We start from the raw sequence: 20,633 nt of genomic DNA on the forward strand, positions 1-20,633 counted from the left end.
GCAGGAGAGATAACAGTGAGGGGCGGGGATCACAGGTCTCAGGCGCATCCCGAGCGGCAGATGGGACGTAACAGCTCCTCCCTCTGATGCACATGGCCCCTCCCCTACTGTGGAGAGGAGACAGTGATGGGCGGGGCTCGAAGCCCGACGTTCCCAGGTGAGTCCTGAGAGGACAGGTGCGATGACGTCAGTGGGCGGGTCCAGAGAAGTTGATTTCTCTCGGGGCGGGTCTCAGGTGAGACCTAGAAAGCAGACATGGCCGCCGGGAGGAGCGGGGAAGCGCTATGTGGATTTAGTGAGTACGGGGGACCCCGGGGCTGATCGCTATCACTCCACAATACTTGGGGGAGGGCTATTAATAATGCCTGAGCAGGGCTGAAGGGTGAACCCATACCTAACAACCAATCAGACCTCAGTTGCATGTAATCTGATCGCTGATGGTTACATTTTGATTGGTCGTTGTATTTTGCTTTCTCAGCAGTTGCAAACTTTTTACAACTATTTTGGTGCACTGAAATTAATATATATGCATATTTCTAATAATAATAATATTATTTTATATATATTTATTTTTTTGGTCTCTGCATGGATTCAGTACAACTGTATGAGATGCTGGGGCATTGGCCATGTGATCAGCACTCTGACATTCATCATGTAGTTGGTACTTGCAGTGAAATGGGCACTGGCCCTGAGATGGGCACTGGGAGGTGCACTGGGCAATGAGATGGGCACTGGGACGCGCACTGGCCGTGAGATTGGCACTGGGAGGTGCACTGGGCAATGAGATGGGCACTGGGACGCGCACTGGCCGTGAGATTGGCACTGGGAGGTGCACTGGGCAATGAGATGGGCACTGGGACGCGCACTGGCCGTGAGATTGGCACTGGGAGGTGCACTGGGCAATGAGATGGGCACTGGGACGCGCACTGGCCGTGAGATTGGCACTGGCTGTATGATGGGCACTGGGACGCGCACTGGCCAGTGAGATGGGCACTGGGACGCGCACTGGCCGTGAGATTGGCACTGGCTGTATGATGGGCACTGGGACGCGCACTGGCCATGTGATCTTGGCTGGCAAGTGCTGGTTTAAGTGGTGAGGGCACTTCATTGGGGTTATTTACTAAACATGGAACATCACCATCTGGTGCAGCTCTGCATAGAAACCGATCGGCTTCCAGGTTTTATTGTCAAAGCTTAATTTAACAAGCGACGTTAGAAGCTGATTGGCAACTATGCTCAGTTGCACCAGATTCTGAGTGCACCAGTTTTAGTAAATCTTCCCCTATGCCTCCACTTGAATAGTCTTCTGATATTGTTCTCCCTTCATCCCTCCCGCCCACCAAATCAATCAACCCTTGACTGGCCGCTCCGGCACTGAATTGTGCATGGCATGCCCTGTATCTGGACCTGGGGTTCAAGAGGGCTGTGGCAAGTACTGATGTGGGCATAGCTCCCAAATGTCCCTGATTTGGAGGGACTGTCCCTGATTTGGAGCAATGTCCCTCTGTCCCTCATTCCTCCTCATTTGTCCCTTGTTTTGGTCTGATCTATATAGTTGTATATAAAATGCACTTTTTATCTTTCGAAAAGTGTTTCCCAGTGCTAAACATTTCATCTGATTTCTATATTGCTGCATTTGTACATTTTAAAAGCCAATATAAAGGAATAGTAGTGGTAAAAAAAAAAAGTCCTTGTGGATTTAATTAACCTTTTTGTTTTGGTTAATTCTCCTTTAAGGGGGTGTGTCAGGGGGCGTGTTCTGTGCCTACATACATTTGCTGGTAGGTGTCCCTCATTCCCATCTCAAAATGTGGGGAGTTCGGGCTTCACCGGGTGCACCTTGTACAGTGGGGCTTGTTTGAGGGTTGTTATTATTATTTAGAAGTGGCATTAAACCCAAATGTAATTTTTATAATTTTCCATGCTGATGGAAAGACTTGCATTTTCTGTTGGTTTCTTCTGATCTTTTTTTGTTTTTCCTCCCTTTTTTTTTTTTTTTTTTCATCCAGTCCCCCAATCACTGGCCCCAATTTCCATGATCGGGGTGGCTCCTTGGCTTTTCGGGTCTTATGGAGCCCTGCCTGAGCCACCCTGACATGCAGCTGCTGCCTGTGCTAGATACTCTACAAGCAGGCCAGAGAAATAGAAACCATGACCTCATGATGGGCATAGTTCCCAACTGTCCCTGATTTCGGGGGATTGTCCGTGATTTGGAGCAATGTCCCTCTGTCCCTCATTTTGGTCAGATCTATATAGATGTATATAAAATGCACTTTTTATCTATCAAAAAGTGTTTCCAGCAAAACTTTCATCTGATTTCTAAATTGCTGCATTTGTAAATTCTAAAAGCCAATATAAAGGAATAGTAGTGGTAAATAAAGTACTTGTGGGTTGAACCAATCTTTTATTCATTTTTTTTTTTTGTACAATTCTCCTTTAAGGGGGCGTGGTAAGGGGTGTGTCCTATGCTTGCATACTTTTGCTGATAGGTGACCCTCATTCCCATCTCAAATAGTTGGGAAGTAGGTGATGGGGCGTGCATGCACAGCGGCGCTAGGAATGATGGAGCGCGTATCCCTGGGGAGGGCTGTCGGGAGACTTCTGTTTAAATTCAGACTGGCGAGATGATTAATAAAGGCAAGAGGGATACATTTCTAATAATCATAAATTGCGGCTTAACTACTGCTTAAAGGAAAAGTTAGAACCCCTGTCTAGTTTTTATTGCACTTTGTGACCCCCACTGGAGGAATTTGTCTATTTTGAAGACCACCTTCACCAATACAAAGCAATTGAAAATCTAACATTTTTGGTTGTTGCTGGAGCAGGAATAGAAGGAAAACCTTCCACTGGGGACACTTGTTTTGTGACAACGGGTCTACAGGAGGACTTCTCTGCTTTTTGGGAAGATGATCTCATACTGCAGTGTCTTGAGATGGAAGGTGAAAAAATCCTCCTTTAAAAGACAGAGGGGAAAAAAAAAACTTGACAGCTTTTAAATCTTCCAACCCTATCCAAAACAAAAAAGTATATGTGGCTTTAGATACAGGCACATAGGCAACTCAGACCACATTTATGGCCAGCACTGTGTGCCATGGGGATGGGACTCCCCGGGCGCACGTACAATAATGACTTCTTCTCAGCTGGCCATTCAAGTGGCCAAAGATACGAAACTTGGAAGGAAGACCGGGCAAGGATGGAAGCCACCAGGGAGAGCCATGTCAGCGCAGTTGCTGGAGGACTCAGTTTGTAGGTAAGTCTGTCATAATGTACTGATATGCGGTGCATACTATTACATTATGACTTAAACCTGCAGGGGGGACATTTATTTCGTGTGTTTTTTTTTTTTTTTTTTTTTTGTTTACTACTGCTTTAAAGTGTACTTGAGCGCTAAAAAAAAAAAAAAAAACACTTGACTGGTACTATTCTTAGGACAGAAGAGACTCCGTTGGTCTTTCTTCATCCTGCCTATCGGCATTAATGTACACTGAGCCCCACATGCACTGTAGAGCATATATTTATGGCACTACTTTGTGCTGTGATGATGTGACTCCTGTGAGAATGTGACATCATCGCTGCCTGCCAGTCAAGCAGCCAAAAAGTCCAAACCTGGAAGGAAGACCAGGAGACAATGGATGTGCCCATAACAGACGAGAATGCTGACCTCACAGCGCTGGAGGGGACAGTTTTGACGGGTAAGTCTACCATAATGTGCTAATACGCTGTGGCTACTAGTACATTATGGCATAAAGGTCCCTCAGGCCATTTTTATTTTTTTAAGAGCAGATTTAATTCTGTTTTAAGCTTGGCCTCAAATGTAATAATATAGTACAGTAGTCGCCAAACTGTTGCTCTTTGCTTGCCTTTATCTGGCCCTTGAGGCACTATTCTGCCCACTGGCGCTAAGGATGGGGCACTATTCCGCCCTTTACTGACTCCAAGGATGGGGGGGGAGCACTCTTCCGCCCTTTACTGACGCCAAGGATGGGGGGGTACTATTCTGCCCTTTACTAAGACCAGGGATGGGGGGGTACCGTTCCACCCTTTACTGACGCCAAGGATGGGGGGGGCACCATTCCGGCCTTTATTGATGCCAAGGATGGGGGGGGCACTATTCTGCCCTTTACTGATGCCAAGGATGGGGGGGGCACTATTCTGCCCTTTACTGATGCCAAGGATGGGGGGGGCACTATTCTGCCCTTTACTGATGCCAAGGATGGGGGGGCACTATTCCGCCCTTTACTGATGCCAAGGATGGGGGGGACTATTCCGCCCTTTACTGATGCCAAGGATGGGGGGGACTATTCCGCCCTTTACTGATGCCAAGGATGGGGAGGCACTATTCTGCCCTTTACTGATGCCAAGGATGGGGGGGCACTATTCTGCCCTTTACTGATGCCAAGGATGGGGGGGCACTATTCCGCCCTTTACAGGCAGTCCCCAAGTTACGAACACAATAAGGACTGTAGGTTTGTTCCTAAGTCAAAGCTGTTTGTAAGTCGCAACACTGCATTTGTAAGTGTAACTTCCGGTCAGAACACTGCATTCATAAGTGTTTGTAAGTGTAACTGCCGCCTGTGCATGGATGTGGGATGTTCCGGGGGCTTGTTATGTTATCTGGGACGTAGTACAGCAGTGTGTGGGATGTGTCTGGAGGTGCTTGAAAGGTGTCCAGGACCAGCGTGGAGCACAAGTGGCTCGCATTTGAGGCCGTTCATAACTCGGGGACTGCCTGTACTGATGCCAAGGATGGGGGCACTATTCCGCCCTTTACTGACCATAAGCGCCATGCAATTTTACTTCCACTGGTCAGTCTGGCCCACCCTAAGAGCTAAAACATGAGACTGTCCCTGGAAATTATTGACATATTGTATTTGTTCAGTAAAGATAATATACAGCCATATATGATCTCTGCCTTCCCTCACTGTGTAGCTGCCATTGATCTCCTTGGATTGACCAATTTCTGGGTATTGGAGGATTTTCTTCACCATCTGTCATGGTTTGGATTGATCAGTTAAAGGCTTATCCTATTCTGAACTCATTGTAATTGTGCTAAAATTTGTTTGTCCAATATATATGTTCAGCCCCTTCTTGCACATCTGTGGCCTGCTTCTCATGTATTCTGCTTTGTGCAGCCTCCTTCTCTAGAAAGTGCAGAGTGGACCTCAGAACCCCCCCCCCCCCCATGCTGCTGACCGGGCCTAGGCAGTTACACAGATGACCCACAGCTCCCCTCTCCTCTGTCACAAACCAGGTGACTGCATGCAAAGTAAGCTAGAAGAGAGAACAGGTAGATGAGTGTGGGGGGGGGGGGGGGGGAGTGAGTATCAGCTGCCCGGTTACACTGGGAAAACTATTTTTGGGCTTAAGGGGCAGCTGGTCTGGGCCCAGGGCAGCTGCCCCTTTTGCCCTGGTGGTCCTTAGAACTTTGAACAGGTGACATGCTATCTCCCAAATGGGACAGCTGAAAACCATTAAAAAAAATTAAAATAAAAAAGACTTGCCCCAACAGATGCAAAAAATAAAGTGACAAACTACCAATCCCCTTCCTCCATTGGATAGTTGAAACGTAATGTTTGGAATGATGGAATTGTATTTTGCACTGTTCTAGGGCTGGTGGGAATCCTGAGAAAAGACCCCACAGCTGCCATATTGTTGGCACCTCATGGGTGAAAAAATTGAGTCTCATTCCTACATGATTTATACCAGACTTTGTAGCTCTCGTTTTATGGGTATCTGTGACTAACCTAGCCTTTTGTGTTTTATCTGCTGCTCAGTACACCTTACCTGGTTTTATTGGTGACCGGTTTTCTATTTTCTCTCTGCTACTCAAATAAAACTTAGTCCTGTATTGCAGAGGAGAGATCATGGCGTCCACACCCAGTCTGTATTGTGTGCTGTGAAACCAGTGAGATCTTATCCTACAATCATGTAAATACATGACTTCTATGAGCTTTCCAGACTCCCTGAGGGAGGAAGATGACACAATGGGCCTCCTACATGAACAGTCCCACTGGTTTGTGTTGTCCAGAGTACCACACTGGAAACATGGGGGACAATCTGATTGCCTGGTACAGATGCACAATTCTTGTTTCATCAGTCACAAGGGCCCGTTTACACCAGCAGCACACACTATTGCACACCCTGCTGGTGATTGATGTGAAGGCAGTGGTGTTGTGCTGTATTCATAATAATACATTTCCTGACATTTTAACTTACATTTTATTCAGTTCTATTGGCCCAGTGTGATGTAATGGGTTGTATGGCACCAAGCAGCACAGTGGGGTGATCTGTCATAATAGGGAATGAGGCTTTTTGCCTTGTTATGTAATGGGACTGCGTTAGCAAGCCCAGCACAGCCCAAGGCATCTGGTAAGAACCGGCCCAATGCCTTTTGTAGTGGTTGGAAGCTTTGCTCTGAAATTGAAGCCTCTGTATTCCAATACACTGTAATCTTCCTGAAAGTTTTTCTTTCAGTGCCCATCTCTGGACTTCTGTGCCATGTTACACCAAGCCCCCCGTTCACATTGGCTGTGGCTTTGAAAGCGCACAATTTCAAAACTGCATGTCAGCGCAACTTCAGGTGTGACTTTGGAAGACGTACGGCTTCATGCCGAGATGTCTATGCAAGTTGCACCTGAAATTGGCAAAAGTAATGCATGAACTACTTTTTCAAATCGGTGTGGCACTGCAAGGTCAGCATTGCACCAATTTGTACAGTGTGATTGCCAGCAATAGGGTGTGACTTGTCAAATCGCATGACAAGTTGCTCCAATGTGAACAAGGGCTAAATGCAACACAGCTCCTTCCTTTCTGAGTTGACTGTCATTCACACCCCTGTGATGTCAGCTTCTCCATGACTATATGTTCTTTGTGGGGTTTTTTTTCTCTTGCTCTTTTTCTGCTCTCCCTTATTCCTGCATTTCCTCCTTGTCATTTTATACCTTCTATCATCAGCGTGGAAAAATGTGTCGCTTGCTTCTCAACCTTGAGCCCAGGTTCACACTGCTGTGGAATTGGAATTGTGTGAGTTCAGCTGTCTGACTTCGGAGTAATTTCAGAGACCTCTGTGCGGGTTCCTGTGAAATCACACCTGAAGTTGCCAAAAGTAGTACAGAAACTACTTTTGGGAATCGGTGGAGCGCTGAAAAGTCGGCGTCACACCAATTCCGATGGTGCAATAGCTGCCGATTTGGCATGTGATTTGACATGTCAAATCGCATGCCAAAATTGCATAAATGTGAACCTCAGCTAACGCAAAGTATACCAAGGTGGGTGTCTCTCAAAAATTACCAGGTGACGTAGCCCACCAATCTCAACCTATAACTTGATCAAGATATTCCCTTTTATCCTATTAAGGATTCTAAAGTAGCTGTGAAGTTATCAACGTTCATAAGCTCTTCTAAGCTGGCCATACTCTGGTAGGTTTTCAAATGAACGTTCATGCGAAAATTTTCAGTACGCTTGATGTCTTGACCAATGTCTTTTTTAAAGTACTTCAAAATTTAATTGGATTTTAATAATCAATTTTGGAATGAATAATTTTTACTGAATGAAAACCGCATTCACTATTAGGAATTTGTTCACGAAAAATTTCCCATCTTGCTCTTTCAAATTCTCGACACTGTGATCAAAAACTAACTCCGATTTTTCACCCAACTAACAATTGGAAGATTGAATGTTTTTAAAAACTAAAAATTTCAAACCAAATTCTACTAATTTATGGCCAGCTTTAGACCTCTTGGGGTAACGTCCAAGGAGGAAGTTTTATGACCATCAGGTTGCATATGTCTGAGGTTATCCTGTCCCTGGCTTCTTTTATCTATAATAAGGCATCCAATGTTGAGCAATCAGTTCAGAATAATTATGCTGTCCAAAACCTTCCAATTTCTAAGTCTAGGTTCATATCTATGCGGCTGCGCTTGATGTGTTTTTCAGGAACATTTTGCATTTTTAAACCCTTGTTTTCACACATTTTGCGTCCTTCTTCTTTTTTTTTTCTCTGAACACACTATATATAGCTGGTTGCTAAGGAGGGGACTCTAACGGCGTGGGGTCCCCTCTCAGGTCCATACCAGGCCCTTCAGGTCTAGTATAGATTCGGAGGTCCCCCCAGGCCAAAAAAAAAATGGTATGGGGTCCCCCCAATATCTATACCAGGTCAGGAAAGGGAGGGGATGAGAGAGCGCTCCCCCCCCATGGGATGGGTGCTTTGGGGCGGCGTGACCCCCTGCCCCATGTTTATGGGGCAGAAACTGCCCCAAGTTTCTGATTAATCTGGCAGGTGGTTGTTGGGGTCTGCAGGTAGGGGGCTTATTGGATTCTGGAAGCCTCCTTTAACAAGGGAGGGCCCCCAGATCCCCCCCCCAATGTGAATGGGTATACCTATCCATTCACCCCAAAGAGCAGTGGAATGTAAAAAATAAGAGCTGGTTTTTGACAAGTTCTTTATTTAAAAAAAAAAAAAAAAATAGTTCCGAGCTGCTGTCTTCTCCCTCGCTGCCGGTTACACGCTTGGGAAAAAAAAAAAAAAAACTCATCCCCTCCCTTACCTGGCCTGCCGGGTGGCATGCTTGTATCAGGGTCTGGTATGGATTTTGGGGGAGAGGGGGAACCATGCTGTGTTTGTGTGTAAATTTTTTTTGTTTTTGTTTTTTCTTACACCGCTCCCTTAGCAACTAGCTATATACAGTGTTTTAAACAGAAAAATAAAAAAATGCAAAACACATCAAAAATCGCATCATAAACACAACACTTGCGGTTCCGTTGAAGTCTATTGCACACAAAAAAAGCCCCTCGACCCTTTTCAAAAACGCACTGGCTGCAAAACGCATAGATGTGAACATGTACCATTGGAAACCATGTTACATGCACTGTAGTGAGTTTCTGCAAACTGCAAAGCACGCTAAAAAATGCAGAGTTGTGAACCTAGGGTAAATTCTGTTTATGCATTTGCTTCATTGTACAAATATTGTTGCAGAACATCTGTGCACATATGTCAATAAAATCTCACCTTCCCACCATAAGAAAAGTGGTCTTGACTGAAGTCCACAAAAACTTTTCCATTTTTAATAGATGTCAAGAGGATAGACTGAAAAAGCTAAAGGAGAATAGCAATCCAGTTCTGGTTACACTTGCTTACCTCTTTGAAGCATATATATGGGTTATATGTACTGGTTTACTATATCTGTGTTGGTCCCTTTCACCACAATAAAAACCTAAGCTCTTGTTTTACTGTTTTTAGGCCTGGAGAAGGGACCCCGGCAGTTGATGAGAGCTGGTATTGCCCTGATCTTTGTGGGCCATATAAACTTTATCTTGGGAGCCATTGTTCATGGAACTGTCTTAAGGCATGTTGCCAATCCAGAGAAGAGGGTGAGCCCGGAATATTGCACCGCCAATGTCATCTCTGTCGTGTCAGGATTGTTGGTGAGTGGAAAAGAGGGTCAAGATATAAGATTCATGTCTGTGCAGTGTGTTGCATTATGGCAGTCTATTCCCTATGATTGTACTGCCATTTTAAGCACTTTTTTTAATGCACCAGCCCAGTGTTGTGAACTGAGCTGAGGGCTCTCGGTAGGCTGACCAGTACATATGGTGTGAATGGACCCTAAGGCCTCATGCACACGAGACGCCGTTGCAAACTCTGCTGAACACATGTTTTTAAAAGCTGAAACTGGCGTATAGAAACGCCCGTTTTGCCGCGTTTGCATCTAGAAGCATCTGCAGAGCAGAGTGAAATTTTGCAACCCAGCTTTGGGGCCCCGTATCTCTGGGCCACTTGATGCTAGGAACTACACTACAACATATCCAAATTTGGGGTTCTCGAGATATGGGGCCCCAAAGTCGGGTCGCAAAATGTCAAGCACTTTTCTGCAGCAGAGAATGACATTTTGTGACCCGACTTTGGGGCCCCGTATCTCGGGGCACTTGGTGCTAGGAACCCCAAATTTGGATATGTTGTAGTGCTAGTTCCACTGTGTTTGGCACACCAAATTCGGGGTTCCTAGCATAAATAATATATAAACGCAAACGCGGCACCGGCGTTTGGCGTCTGAAACGTGGAAAACTTTTGCGTCTGAACCCATTTTTTCGCTTCTGGAAAAACGAGGTTAAACGCAACTGCCTAAAAACGCCAAACGAGACTGTGTACATGGACACGTAGGATAACATTGAATGGGTTCAGGGGCAGTTGAAAGTGTCCAACTGCCTCAGAACGCGCATTTAACAGCGTCTCGTGTGCATGAGGCCTTAAGGCCTCTTTCACACGAGGGATCCGTAAGTCCGTTTTTCATCATGTATCCCTATGGAGCGTCGGATGTCACCGCTGACATCCGACCCGCTCCGATCCGAAAAGTGTAACGGAGGAAAACCCTACTTTTCCATCCCTGATCGGATCGGGTGACGACGGACACTACGGTCCGTCATCACCTGATCCCCCATAGGAGAGAGCAGCGCTCTGACAGGTCCGTCGCTGCACAGTGTGGGTGTTCACGGGGTGGATCATCACTCATCCGCCCCGTGTGAAAGAGCCCTAAGAATTGAATATACTAAGAGGCCTACACAGTCACCATCACATACACATTTTCTAAATCCACATTCATATAATTTTTATATATATTTTCTGTGCAGGCCTAAGGTATATAGTAACCACTCTTTCTGTACATAAACCAGTCCTTTCACTATGTATATGAAGTTATTTATTCACAAAACTCTTTATCCTTAATGCAAAGTCCAGCCCACAAGTATATATCCTTATTGATTAGATAAAGTTACTTTCAATTTTGGTTCTGTGTTTCAAAGCATTTAACTTCCGGATGGACTGTCTGAGCTCAAATAATTAAAGTTTGCTCTAGACCAGGGGATTCCAAACTTTATTTTCAAAGAGGGCCAGATTTGATGAAGTGAAGTGAACATGCGGGAGGGCCAACCATTTTGTCTGAAATTCTTTGAACCATTAAAATTCGGTCTAAGGCCCCTTTCACACTGGGGTGGTGGGGGCGTCGGCGGTAAAACGGCGCTATTTTTTGTGGCGATATTCGGCCGCTAGCGGTGCGGTTTTAACCCCCACTGGCGGCCGAAAAAGGGTTAAAACCGCTCGCATAGCGCCACTACAGCGGCGGTATAGCCGCGCTGCCCCATTTATTTCAATGGGCAGGAGCGGTGAATACACCGCTCCAAAGATGCTGTTTGCAGGAGTTTTTTTTTCTCTCCTGCCAGCGCACCTCGGGCTTTCACACTGGAGAAACGGCAGCGGCAGTTTTAGGTCGGTTTGCGCAATAATATTTTTAGCGCAATAACGACTGCAAACCGCCCCATTGTGAAAGGGCTCCAAGTGTGTTCGTCCGAGCACTAATACACTGCCCAACAAGAATTCTCTTGCCTTTGTGGCTGTGTGTGGTGAAGAGATGAGCTTGGGCGTGTTATTTGTGTATATATCTATATATCACAGTTGTGCTCAAGTTTGCATACCTTGGCAGAAATTGTGAAATTTTGGCATTAATATTAAAAATCTGACCGATCATGCCAAAAATCTGTCTTTTTATTCAAGGATGGTGATCGCATGAAGCCATTTATTATCAGCGATAGTAAATTAGAACACTTGCAGAATTGAGCGATAGTGAATCGTGGGGAAATTAATTTTATTATTATTATATTTTTTAAAATTATTTATATTTATTATATTATTTATGTTTTTGTGTTTCAAACTTCATCATACCCGGGATATCTACTAGACTCTTGGTGGACAGATTTAAGTGTGTTATTGTTAAGAATTACAGTCCTACAATATAAAACGCCAAATTTCCATGCAAAATAATTGTACCGCTTTCAGCACCTAAAATCCGAAATAATCATACCGCCAGGGAGGTTAAAAACAACCACGCTGTCTTTTTTTGGAGAGCAGCCTGTATTTCTCCTGAGGTTACCTGTGGGTTTTTTCTTTGTATCCTAGGAAAGTCTTCCCCCAGTTGTGGCTGAGATCTTTTTTGGTCTTTCAGGTGACATTGGCTTGGCATCAAGACCCCCTGAATTTTCCACATCCTAATAAGGGATTTCATTTTGTTTGTTTTTTTTTGTTTTTTTTGTTGTTGTTTTTTTTTTTTATCCTTTTCCATCTTTATAAAGTTCCATTACTTTGTTACGCAGGTCTTTTGACTGTTCTTTTCTACCTCCTCGTGGCCCATTGTCTAGCCTGCGTAGGACATCCAAGTGAGAGCTAACAAACTCATTGACTATTTATACAAAATCGCTAATTGTGATTTAAAAAGCCATAAATGTGGTAAATCTTTAGTCGCCAATTTAACCTGTGCGTGCCACCTTCTGTGTCTGTACTAAGGCCAAACATTCCAGGGTATGTAAACTTTTGCTCAGGACCATTTGAGCGTTTTCTGTTGTGATTTTAGAAGGAGCCAAAAAACTATGTGATAATAAATGGCTTCATGTGATCGCTATCCTTAAATAAACGACTGTTTGTGTTTTGTTTTTGTTTTTTGGCATGATTAGTCATATTTTCAATATAAATGCCAAAACTTCACAATTTGTACAAAGGTATGAAAACTTTTGAGCACAACTGTATGTATGTATGGTGGCCCCCAATAAATCCCCGAGCACCGCTCGGGACTAAGGATGAGCTCGGGCGTGTTATTTGTATATACTGAATTTATTGGCGTATAACACGCACCTTCGCTTTAAGAGGGAAGTTTCAGGGAAAAAAAAAAAAAAATTTTAAATAAAGAACTGTGAAGCAAAATGATGGTCATTGCAGTGACTGCAGCCTGATCAATGCCCATCTGCAGCCTTGGAGGGGACAGGGAGGGGGGCAGGATGAGCGTCGACAGATTACACACAGAAGCATCTCCTGTTCACTTGGTGGCCTCTGTAATACAAAGTCCTGCCTCCTATGATAGACAGAATAGTCGTCCAATGCAAGCCCAGGTGACAGGACTTCCTATTACAGAGGCAGCCGAGTAAACAGATTTTCCTGTATGTAATCTGACGGCGCTCGCCCCCCCCCCCTGTCCCCTCCAAGGCAGCGCTGGTAAATAAATACACTCCTCCAAATCACCAAGGGGGGAAATAAATTAAACCGGAACGCGGGCCGCAATAGGCCAGAATTTGGACATGCTTGATCTAGACTGAGTGATTGTCACAGATGAAACAAGTATATGTAACTTGGAAGTTCTTTGATGCAATGTGCTTAAATGTCAATGGGGATTCCTGTGCTTGGCTGGTAATGGCTTCTGTGAGGTACCGAAATTTACTTAATGGATATTGACTCCTCAAGTACACACTCTGAATACTCAAAGTTAGAAATGGTTAGCATTCCTTTAATACACATCGCCCTCTTGTGGAGTTTCACACGAAAACATACGTATTTGTACGGACAGATGTGAAGAAGAATCAAACCTGAGTCTGATGCTGTCACTTCACATCTTTCTGTGGGAGGAATTTGTCACAAGACATTGATGCCTGCAGCTTTTTTTTTTTTTTTTTTTTTTTTTTGAATTGTATTTTTATTTGGATAACAAGTACAAAATTGTAACAAAATGTAGAATATACTATCAATGAAAGTGTATCATAAACAGTCATAATAGAAAAGAAAAACAAAATAGAAGGTAACATTTATAAGTAAAAAGGAAAAAGAAAAGTGTTCACAGATACTAGGCACACGTGTGAATTGCATCGTTTCCCTTTGGTGTACACAGTAAACGTATTAAGGATAAAAATCTAGAACCTCAAGATTAATTAGAGCCATATAATAGGTAAAGAATTCCACGATAGAAGCAATTAGGGAGTTAGGGCGTGTTTGGTGGTATAGGATTCCGAAAGATCCCACGGTTCCCATATTTTATTAAATTGGGAGATGCAGTCATGTACTGAGGCTGTCAAAAACTCCATCATCCGTATCTCACCCACCAGATGGAGAAATCTGGACCATGAAGGAGGCGCATTGGATAACCAGGACTGTGGGATAAGCCTCTTGGCTAGTAAGATATAGGATATTAGTCTATTTGTCTTTTTAGATACACCCAAAGAAGGTAAACCTAGCAGATAATTCAAGGGATCCATCGGAAAGGACACCCCAACCACGTTTTGTATAAGTAAATGCACATCACGCCAAAAGGGTTGAATCAGGGAGCATTGCCAGAAGATATGAAATAAAGAGCCTATGTCAGTCCCACACCTCCAGCAATGTGGCGGAATTGAGGGTTTATATTTATGAATTACGTCAGGAGTTTTATACCAGAACATGAGAATTTTAATGGATGATGCCTGCAGCTTTTGATACATCTACTTTGCCTCATTGAGGGAACACTGCCACTCTTTATTGGAGGCTCTTCTGTCACATTAGACGGCCTTGCATAGATCTTTGAGTATAGTGGATTTTCCATAATTTCCATTTGTAACAAAGCCTGCCTTCAAGCTTCAGCATCTTTCTGACCAGTCTATCAACACACCATTCTCTGGGTAAGGACCCTCAGTGGATGCTGTCCCGCGTGCCCCCCCATATACCTAGCAAGTGTGACCTTGTAGGCATTCTTGAGTTGTTACTGTATACTTTTCCTTTCTGCAGTTATTTCAAGAACTGTAATGAAAATAATTTTGTAATAGGTTGGTAACAACTCTTGACTCTAGATGTCAAATACTGTAATGATGTTAATGTACCATAAGCTGTAGGTTTAGCAGGGTTCTTCAGGAACCTGAAAATCATTTCGGGGGGGTTCTCAGGGGCAATGAGGTTTAGAAAGGCTGGTCTAGACAAAACTGCATTCTCTACGTATGTTGACATCCATCCACAATGCTTATATGACCGCTAATATGGTTTGCACTGTTGTAGTTCTCCACTTAGCAAGGTGTGTTTGTATGGAGGCACTTTTCAAAAGCCGTATTAAATTGAACAATAAAGTCTCACCATATGATACCATCTATATAGCTGTGGTTGCATCAGATATTTCTACTGGGTGCTATTATGAAAGAATGAAGCACCATCCAGGTTTCAGTATGACTTTGTCTTTCGGCCCAATACAACAAAACAAGGCAGATAGAAATCGTTTGGTCTTCAGCACGGCCTTGACATGGAGCATTGCTGACAACCAACAGCTTTCTACCAGCAGATATTTTGGATTGCAGATTGCATTAATGGACTAATCCTATTGTGCCTAAAGAGCTATAGGCATATTAAGATGCAGATGGAAGGTCTTTCTTTCATAACTCATGTAGTTGCGAACACTGGAAGTTATTTGCTATATGTGCATCTGCCAGGAAGGCCCCAATTGCTTTTCTCAGTATGGATTCTGCTTAAACATAAACAACAAATAAAAGTTTACTTGCTACTTTGGAGCCTTTTCTATCTGTCTTGCCCCTGTAGTCCATTTGTGTATCTTTACCAGTATTTAGTTGTCAATACTAAATTTATTTTTATTCACGGCTTGTAAATGATCTCTGTACAGCAAAGCTGGGTGAAAAGTCACACAGCCTTTACTAACTTGCACGGTTTCAGTAAAATGTTGACATGTAATAACTTTTCTGTGTCCTGCAGAGCATCACTACAGGGATCTGTGCAATCCTAGCCTCCAGGAACCTTGCAAGCGCCAAACTTGTAAGTGTGTGCTATTTCTTCTCTCTCATGAATTCTTTGTCTGATCAGAGTTCCACCTAGCAGCACTAGGGTCCTCTGAATCCCAACAAGGACCCTACCAGTATGGAGTTTGCATGTTCTTGTGCTTGCATGGGTTTCCTCTCACATGGTGATTTGGCTGCTGTATAAATTGGCACCAATGCTGTGTATGTGAGGTAGAGATCTTGGTTTGTAAGCTCTTTGAGGGCTGATGTAAATGTACCATATGTGGTAACTTGCTGGTACTATACAATTACCTATTCTAATAACAGAAATGAGACCAGTGGAGCAGTTGTCTATATCTCCCAGGCAGGTTTTATTTTGACTTGGTAAAAGGAAAGAGGGAATCTAGTAGCTGTGGGCAACCTTTCACTTTCTCTAGATTTGCTCCTGGGCTTATAATCCATGTTCTAGAATAACCATATACCTTGCTATATATATATTACCAACAGATCTTTCTTTGTTAGGCCTTCCCGCCTCTCTGCTTCTTGATAATAGGCAGTTTTCTGTGTTTGTGTCTCTTCACCTTTTTATCTATGGTTGTGTATGCTACCTTTTTTCCTTAATCTTTCCTCGTGTCTTGGTTTACCACTCATCTGTCTTCTCCTTTCTACTACTTTTCATCTCTTGTTCCTACTTTGGGACCCTAATTAGTTCTGTCATTAACATGTTTGTGTCCATGCAGCACTGGGCCCTCCTGGCCTTCTCCTTGCTGAATGCTCTGCTATCGGCGGCCTGTTTTGTGGGTCTTATCCTGTCCATCTCCCTTACAATTGCCAATGGAGGCAAGAACCTCATATCTGGATGTAATGCTACGGTCCTTCCTGCAGACACCCGCTCTGTCATCATGAGCAATGAGTGCCCCTTTGACACTACGCGGATCTATGTGAGTTTCTGGCATTACTGGTTATATATGACAAGTTTATTTTGTTTCATACATTTTAATTTGATTTAAATGTCGATTCAAAACCATACTAAATACACATTTGACATTCACACCACCACTACACTTCCAGGTTTTAGTACCAAAGCTTAATTGAACAAGCTGAGGTTAGAAGCTCATTGGTTTCTATGCAGAAGTGAGCCTGATTTTGCACTTTCCAACTTTAGTAAATAAACCCCATTGTGTACTTAAAAGTGGGGTATGCCTGTACTGCTTTAAACACTTACTGAGTATGCAGCACCCTCCTTCTTTGTTCTCAGTTTAGGCTGGGGCCATGATCACTGCCCCAGTTTCCTGTTTCAGGGTGGCTCCTTTTCTCTTGCAAATTCCTATGGAGCCACCCTTCCATGCAGGTACTAGGGTTGCTTCTTCCTACATGGTGTGCATCAATAGAAACACACAGCCCCATAGCCTAGAATAGCAAGGCACCCCCCTCCCCCTCATCCCCTCCAAGCTAACAGACTGGCTGTAAATGTCACTGTCCCAACTGTTTAACAATTTTCCTTTTGAAGAGGTTTAATACTAATAGAGCTTTCCTTGTAAATATGGAGCCAGTTTGACTTTTTTTTTTCTGTTGGCCTGTGCTTCTAAATGGTAAAGGAATGAAAATGTTAAACTGCCTATAGCAGCTCCCCAGTCTCCAGATGTGTTTGGTTACCTATCAGAACCAACAGTTTTCCTCAATCTACTTTCAGTATTTGTTTTTGCATCATTGCTGCCTTATTAGTGATGTCTCTTATTTCTTGTCTGTGCAGGAAACAACCCTGGCTCTCTGGTTCCCCTCCATGTTTCTGTCTGCAGTGGAAGCTGCACTGTCTATCCGCTTCTGCGTTGTGGCATTCATATTGAGGGGCATTGGACCATGCGGGGAGAATTACCTCAGAGAAAAGGTAGGTTAAATTCAATGGGCTTAATTAATAAGTCTTAGAGAAGATTTTGTCTGGAGGCCAGAATCCCCTTTAATTTATCAGTGCACCCTGAAAGGGTGCAGTGCTAATAGGCGTTAAAACCACATATTTGAGATGCACGATAAATGCTTAGGGGCCCCCGCCCAGGCTGACAAGGTTGAATGGTGCTGACTGAGGGTGTCGGCTGGGAAAGGTTAGTCAAAGACCCAGAGCACGCTGTAGAAATAGGAACAGATAACCCTGCGTCACACACCCCGCCTTCTGCTCTATTCATCCAGACCATGCTCCCAACCTGTTTCGCCCTGCCCCTGGGGCTTCACCATGATTAAGCCTGTGGGGTGGGCGAAATAAGTTGGGGGCATGGTCTGAATGAATCAAGCTGAGGCTGCTTTTACCTGCTAACCACTCAGGCCAGGTGAGGTGTGTGGCGGCCACATGAGAGCTTTTGCATTTTTTGAAATTATTTTTGTAAAGGGGAAATTTTGGGAAATTTTGTTTGCGTGCAATGCCATTGTAAACATTTTTAGGAGCTTTAGTTCAGGGTGTCACAACAAAATTGCAAATCCTTTTGGAAAATAAACCATTTGTATTTCACACTGTAGTTAGTGTTGCCTACAGTTTATGGCTGCAAAATAAACATCTCCAGCCACCATCAAGTGATTACTCAAACGGCACGGGTCTACCTTGCCACAAGGGCTTCTGTGTAAGTGCCACTTACTTTGACCGTTGCTGACTGCATAACCCAAATAATATTTTATCTACCCAAATCCATCAATTTGTCTTAGAAACTGGAGGTACAAAATCTTAGTAACCGGGACATCTAAAGCTCATATTTAGATCTAAGTAGTACTAAGTGACCATGGCCTGTCCTAATTCATTATAACCTATTCTACTGCATTTTGTTTCAGCTGCAGGAAGAAGAGGCTGAGAGAGAGAAGCTGGAGGATGTTGGAAGACCAGAGACCCACCAGCTGATTGCAGCACGGGCCTAAGAATTGCACTGGTGAGTGACCTGTCCAGAATTCAGATATCTTGGTGGAATATCGAGAGACTTTAAATGAATACACCAGTGAAACAGGACCTGTTTAGGGTCTGAGCATTGATCTTCTACCTGGATATCCAGCATTCTAAATCCCTAAAGTAGCTGATGGTATGCTTGCCAGCCCTGAAACCGTTTGTGAAAAAGCAAGTCTGTTTGCCCAGTGCTTCAGACACAACAGTCTGTGTGCCAGTACAGCCTGATCTAGGACCTTGGCAGACTACCCACTCTTCTTACCTTCACACTTTGACTCACAGTTGTTGGTGTGACCTTTTTTCTGGCTTCTCCCTCCTTTTTTTTTTTTTTTCTCCCCAGTACAGTCAGAACACTGCTAAATCAGTGCTGAGCTATTTGTAGGCCAGAGTCGGCAGACTGGGAAGCTTGCATTAAGAGGGGAAGTGATTCTAAAGGGTACCAGTAAGGGCTCTTTCACACTTTTCTGCAGTAAAAAGCGCAGATGCAATTTTGATGCATTCAAAAAGCACACCAAAATCGTGGTTGCTTTTTTTTTTTTTTTTTTTTTCCACCCATTGATTTCAATGTTTAGGTGTTTTTGGTGCACTTTGTAAAGATGCAGCATGCAGGACTTTTAAAAGTGCACCACACTCACGGCACGTTGGTGTGAAGCGTTCCTTGGGTTTTAAAGGGATATATTTTTCATGCATTTTTGTTCTGCTTTTTAAACATCAAAAACTGATGTGTGAAAGGGCCTCAAGCAGGAAATATAGGAAATATATGTAATGATCAAATATGGATGCATGCATATACTGTATATAGATTTACATTAAACTTGTTACACTTTAAAAAAAAGTTAGCCAGAAGCATTTTTATTTAAGTTTAATATTTGTATGTATTGTATAAAGGGCTGTGTTATTGCCACTGAATTTGTCGGTTTCTCTTCCCTTCAGATGTTTGTTGAATAGGAGGGCTGTGGGGACACATGTCTGAGAAGTATCGCCAGGTCTAAAGAGCCAGGATATGAAAATCCGAATGGTCGTAATGCTTTTCTACAGTGCCCTTCCAACCGAGACACTACCATTACCTGTGACAGCAGGAGCTGCTCTTTGTTTTTGTGTTTTTTTTTCCTTTTTGTGAAGATTTTTCGTTCATGTTTTTTTAATATATTTTTTATTAATTAAAACACAGCCATTGTTTCCTGTTTGTTCTGGTTAGGCGGAATTGTGATTGTTTTCCAAAATTAAATATATTTAAAAGAGTTAGGAGTTTGTCTGTCCTTCTTTTTTTTTTTTTTGTTTGTTTTTTTTTTTTTTTTGTATGTGAGTACACCCCTTTTTAAGAAATTTGAAGAAATGGCACTTTGCTACAATGTAAAGTTAGTGAGTGCACAGCTTGTATAACAGTGTAAATTTGCTGCCCCCTCAAAATAACTCAACACACAGCTGTTAATGTCTAAACCGCTGGCTACAAAAGTGAGTACACATATATATATATATATATTTAATATTACTTTTATGAGATTCATCGCCAAGGATTCGCCAAACCCGGGCAGTTTAAATTATTTTTACTAACACTGTTATAAGACTTAACAGATATTTCTGCTTCTACTTGTGTATGGAAGGAGCTCTGAACAGGAGGAATTTGGATGACTATGGTTCAAATTATTCAGATCACTGCAGCATGACAGCCTGCTTTTACTGCTTTCCAATCCTACCCTATGGTAATATCTCCAAATGCCCTCTTGGCCATGCCTGTAACCTGATATTACTCAAAAGGAAGATAAGGTGTCTCCAACCCCAGAGAAAATCTGCAATCTACTAAGCAATGCCTGCATATAAGGAGGAAATCAAACACCCCCTTACATAAACACAATGTTTCTTGTGTGTCTTCCCACAGGGAACATAATCTTTCAGAGTAAGGTGACCAGACTTTGAGGGCAGGGCAGTGGCAGATTATTGGGTATGGCTAAATTGTACCATTGAGTGGAAAGGGGTTTAAAGAGGTATGGTTAAATAAAACATGAGCCTTCTCTGCTCTAGGTCAAGAGTACAGGGATCAGAAGTGATTCAAAGTAAACTTTGCCAACTTGCAGCTTCCAGACGCAGTAACTGCAAGAGCCTCAAGACTTCAAGGAGCTGCTATAGTGTAGACAATGCAAAATGCACACTG

General features: G+C 43.3%; 1 protein-coding gene across 2 annotated transcripts; it reads left to right on the forward strand.

The window, feature by feature from the left end:
* Nucleotides 1-4: 4 nt before the first annotated feature.
* KRTCAP3 (keratinocyte associated protein 3) lies at nt 5-19,720 on the forward strand. Of its 2 annotated transcripts, none has more exons than XM_073625375.1 (7): nt 5-157; nt 9,242-9,426; nt 15,539-15,598; nt 16,302-16,502; nt 17,315-17,449; nt 18,376-18,470; nt 19,415-19,720. In XM_073625375.1, exons 1-6 carry the CDS (start codon nt 127-129, stop codon nt 18,457-18,459), a joined length of 696 nt encoding a protein of 231 aa, XP_073481476.1. In that variant the 5' UTR covers nt 5-126; the 3' UTR covers nt 18,460-18,470; nt 19,415-19,720. The 2 variants fall into 2 exon arrangements, with proteins under 2 accessions (XP_073481476.1, XP_073481474.1); XM_073625373.1 differs by lacking the exon at nt 5-157 and adding an exon at nt 160-295.
* Nucleotides 19,721-20,633: the final 913 nt, after the last annotated feature.

Source organism: Aquarana catesbeiana, linkage group LG04 (genome assembly GCF_042186555.1).
Source record: "Aquarana catesbeiana isolate 2022-GZ linkage group LG04, ASM4218655v1, whole genome shotgun sequence".
Classification (NCBI taxonomy): domain Eukaryota; kingdom Metazoa; phylum Chordata; class Amphibia; order Anura; family Ranidae; genus Aquarana; species Aquarana catesbeiana.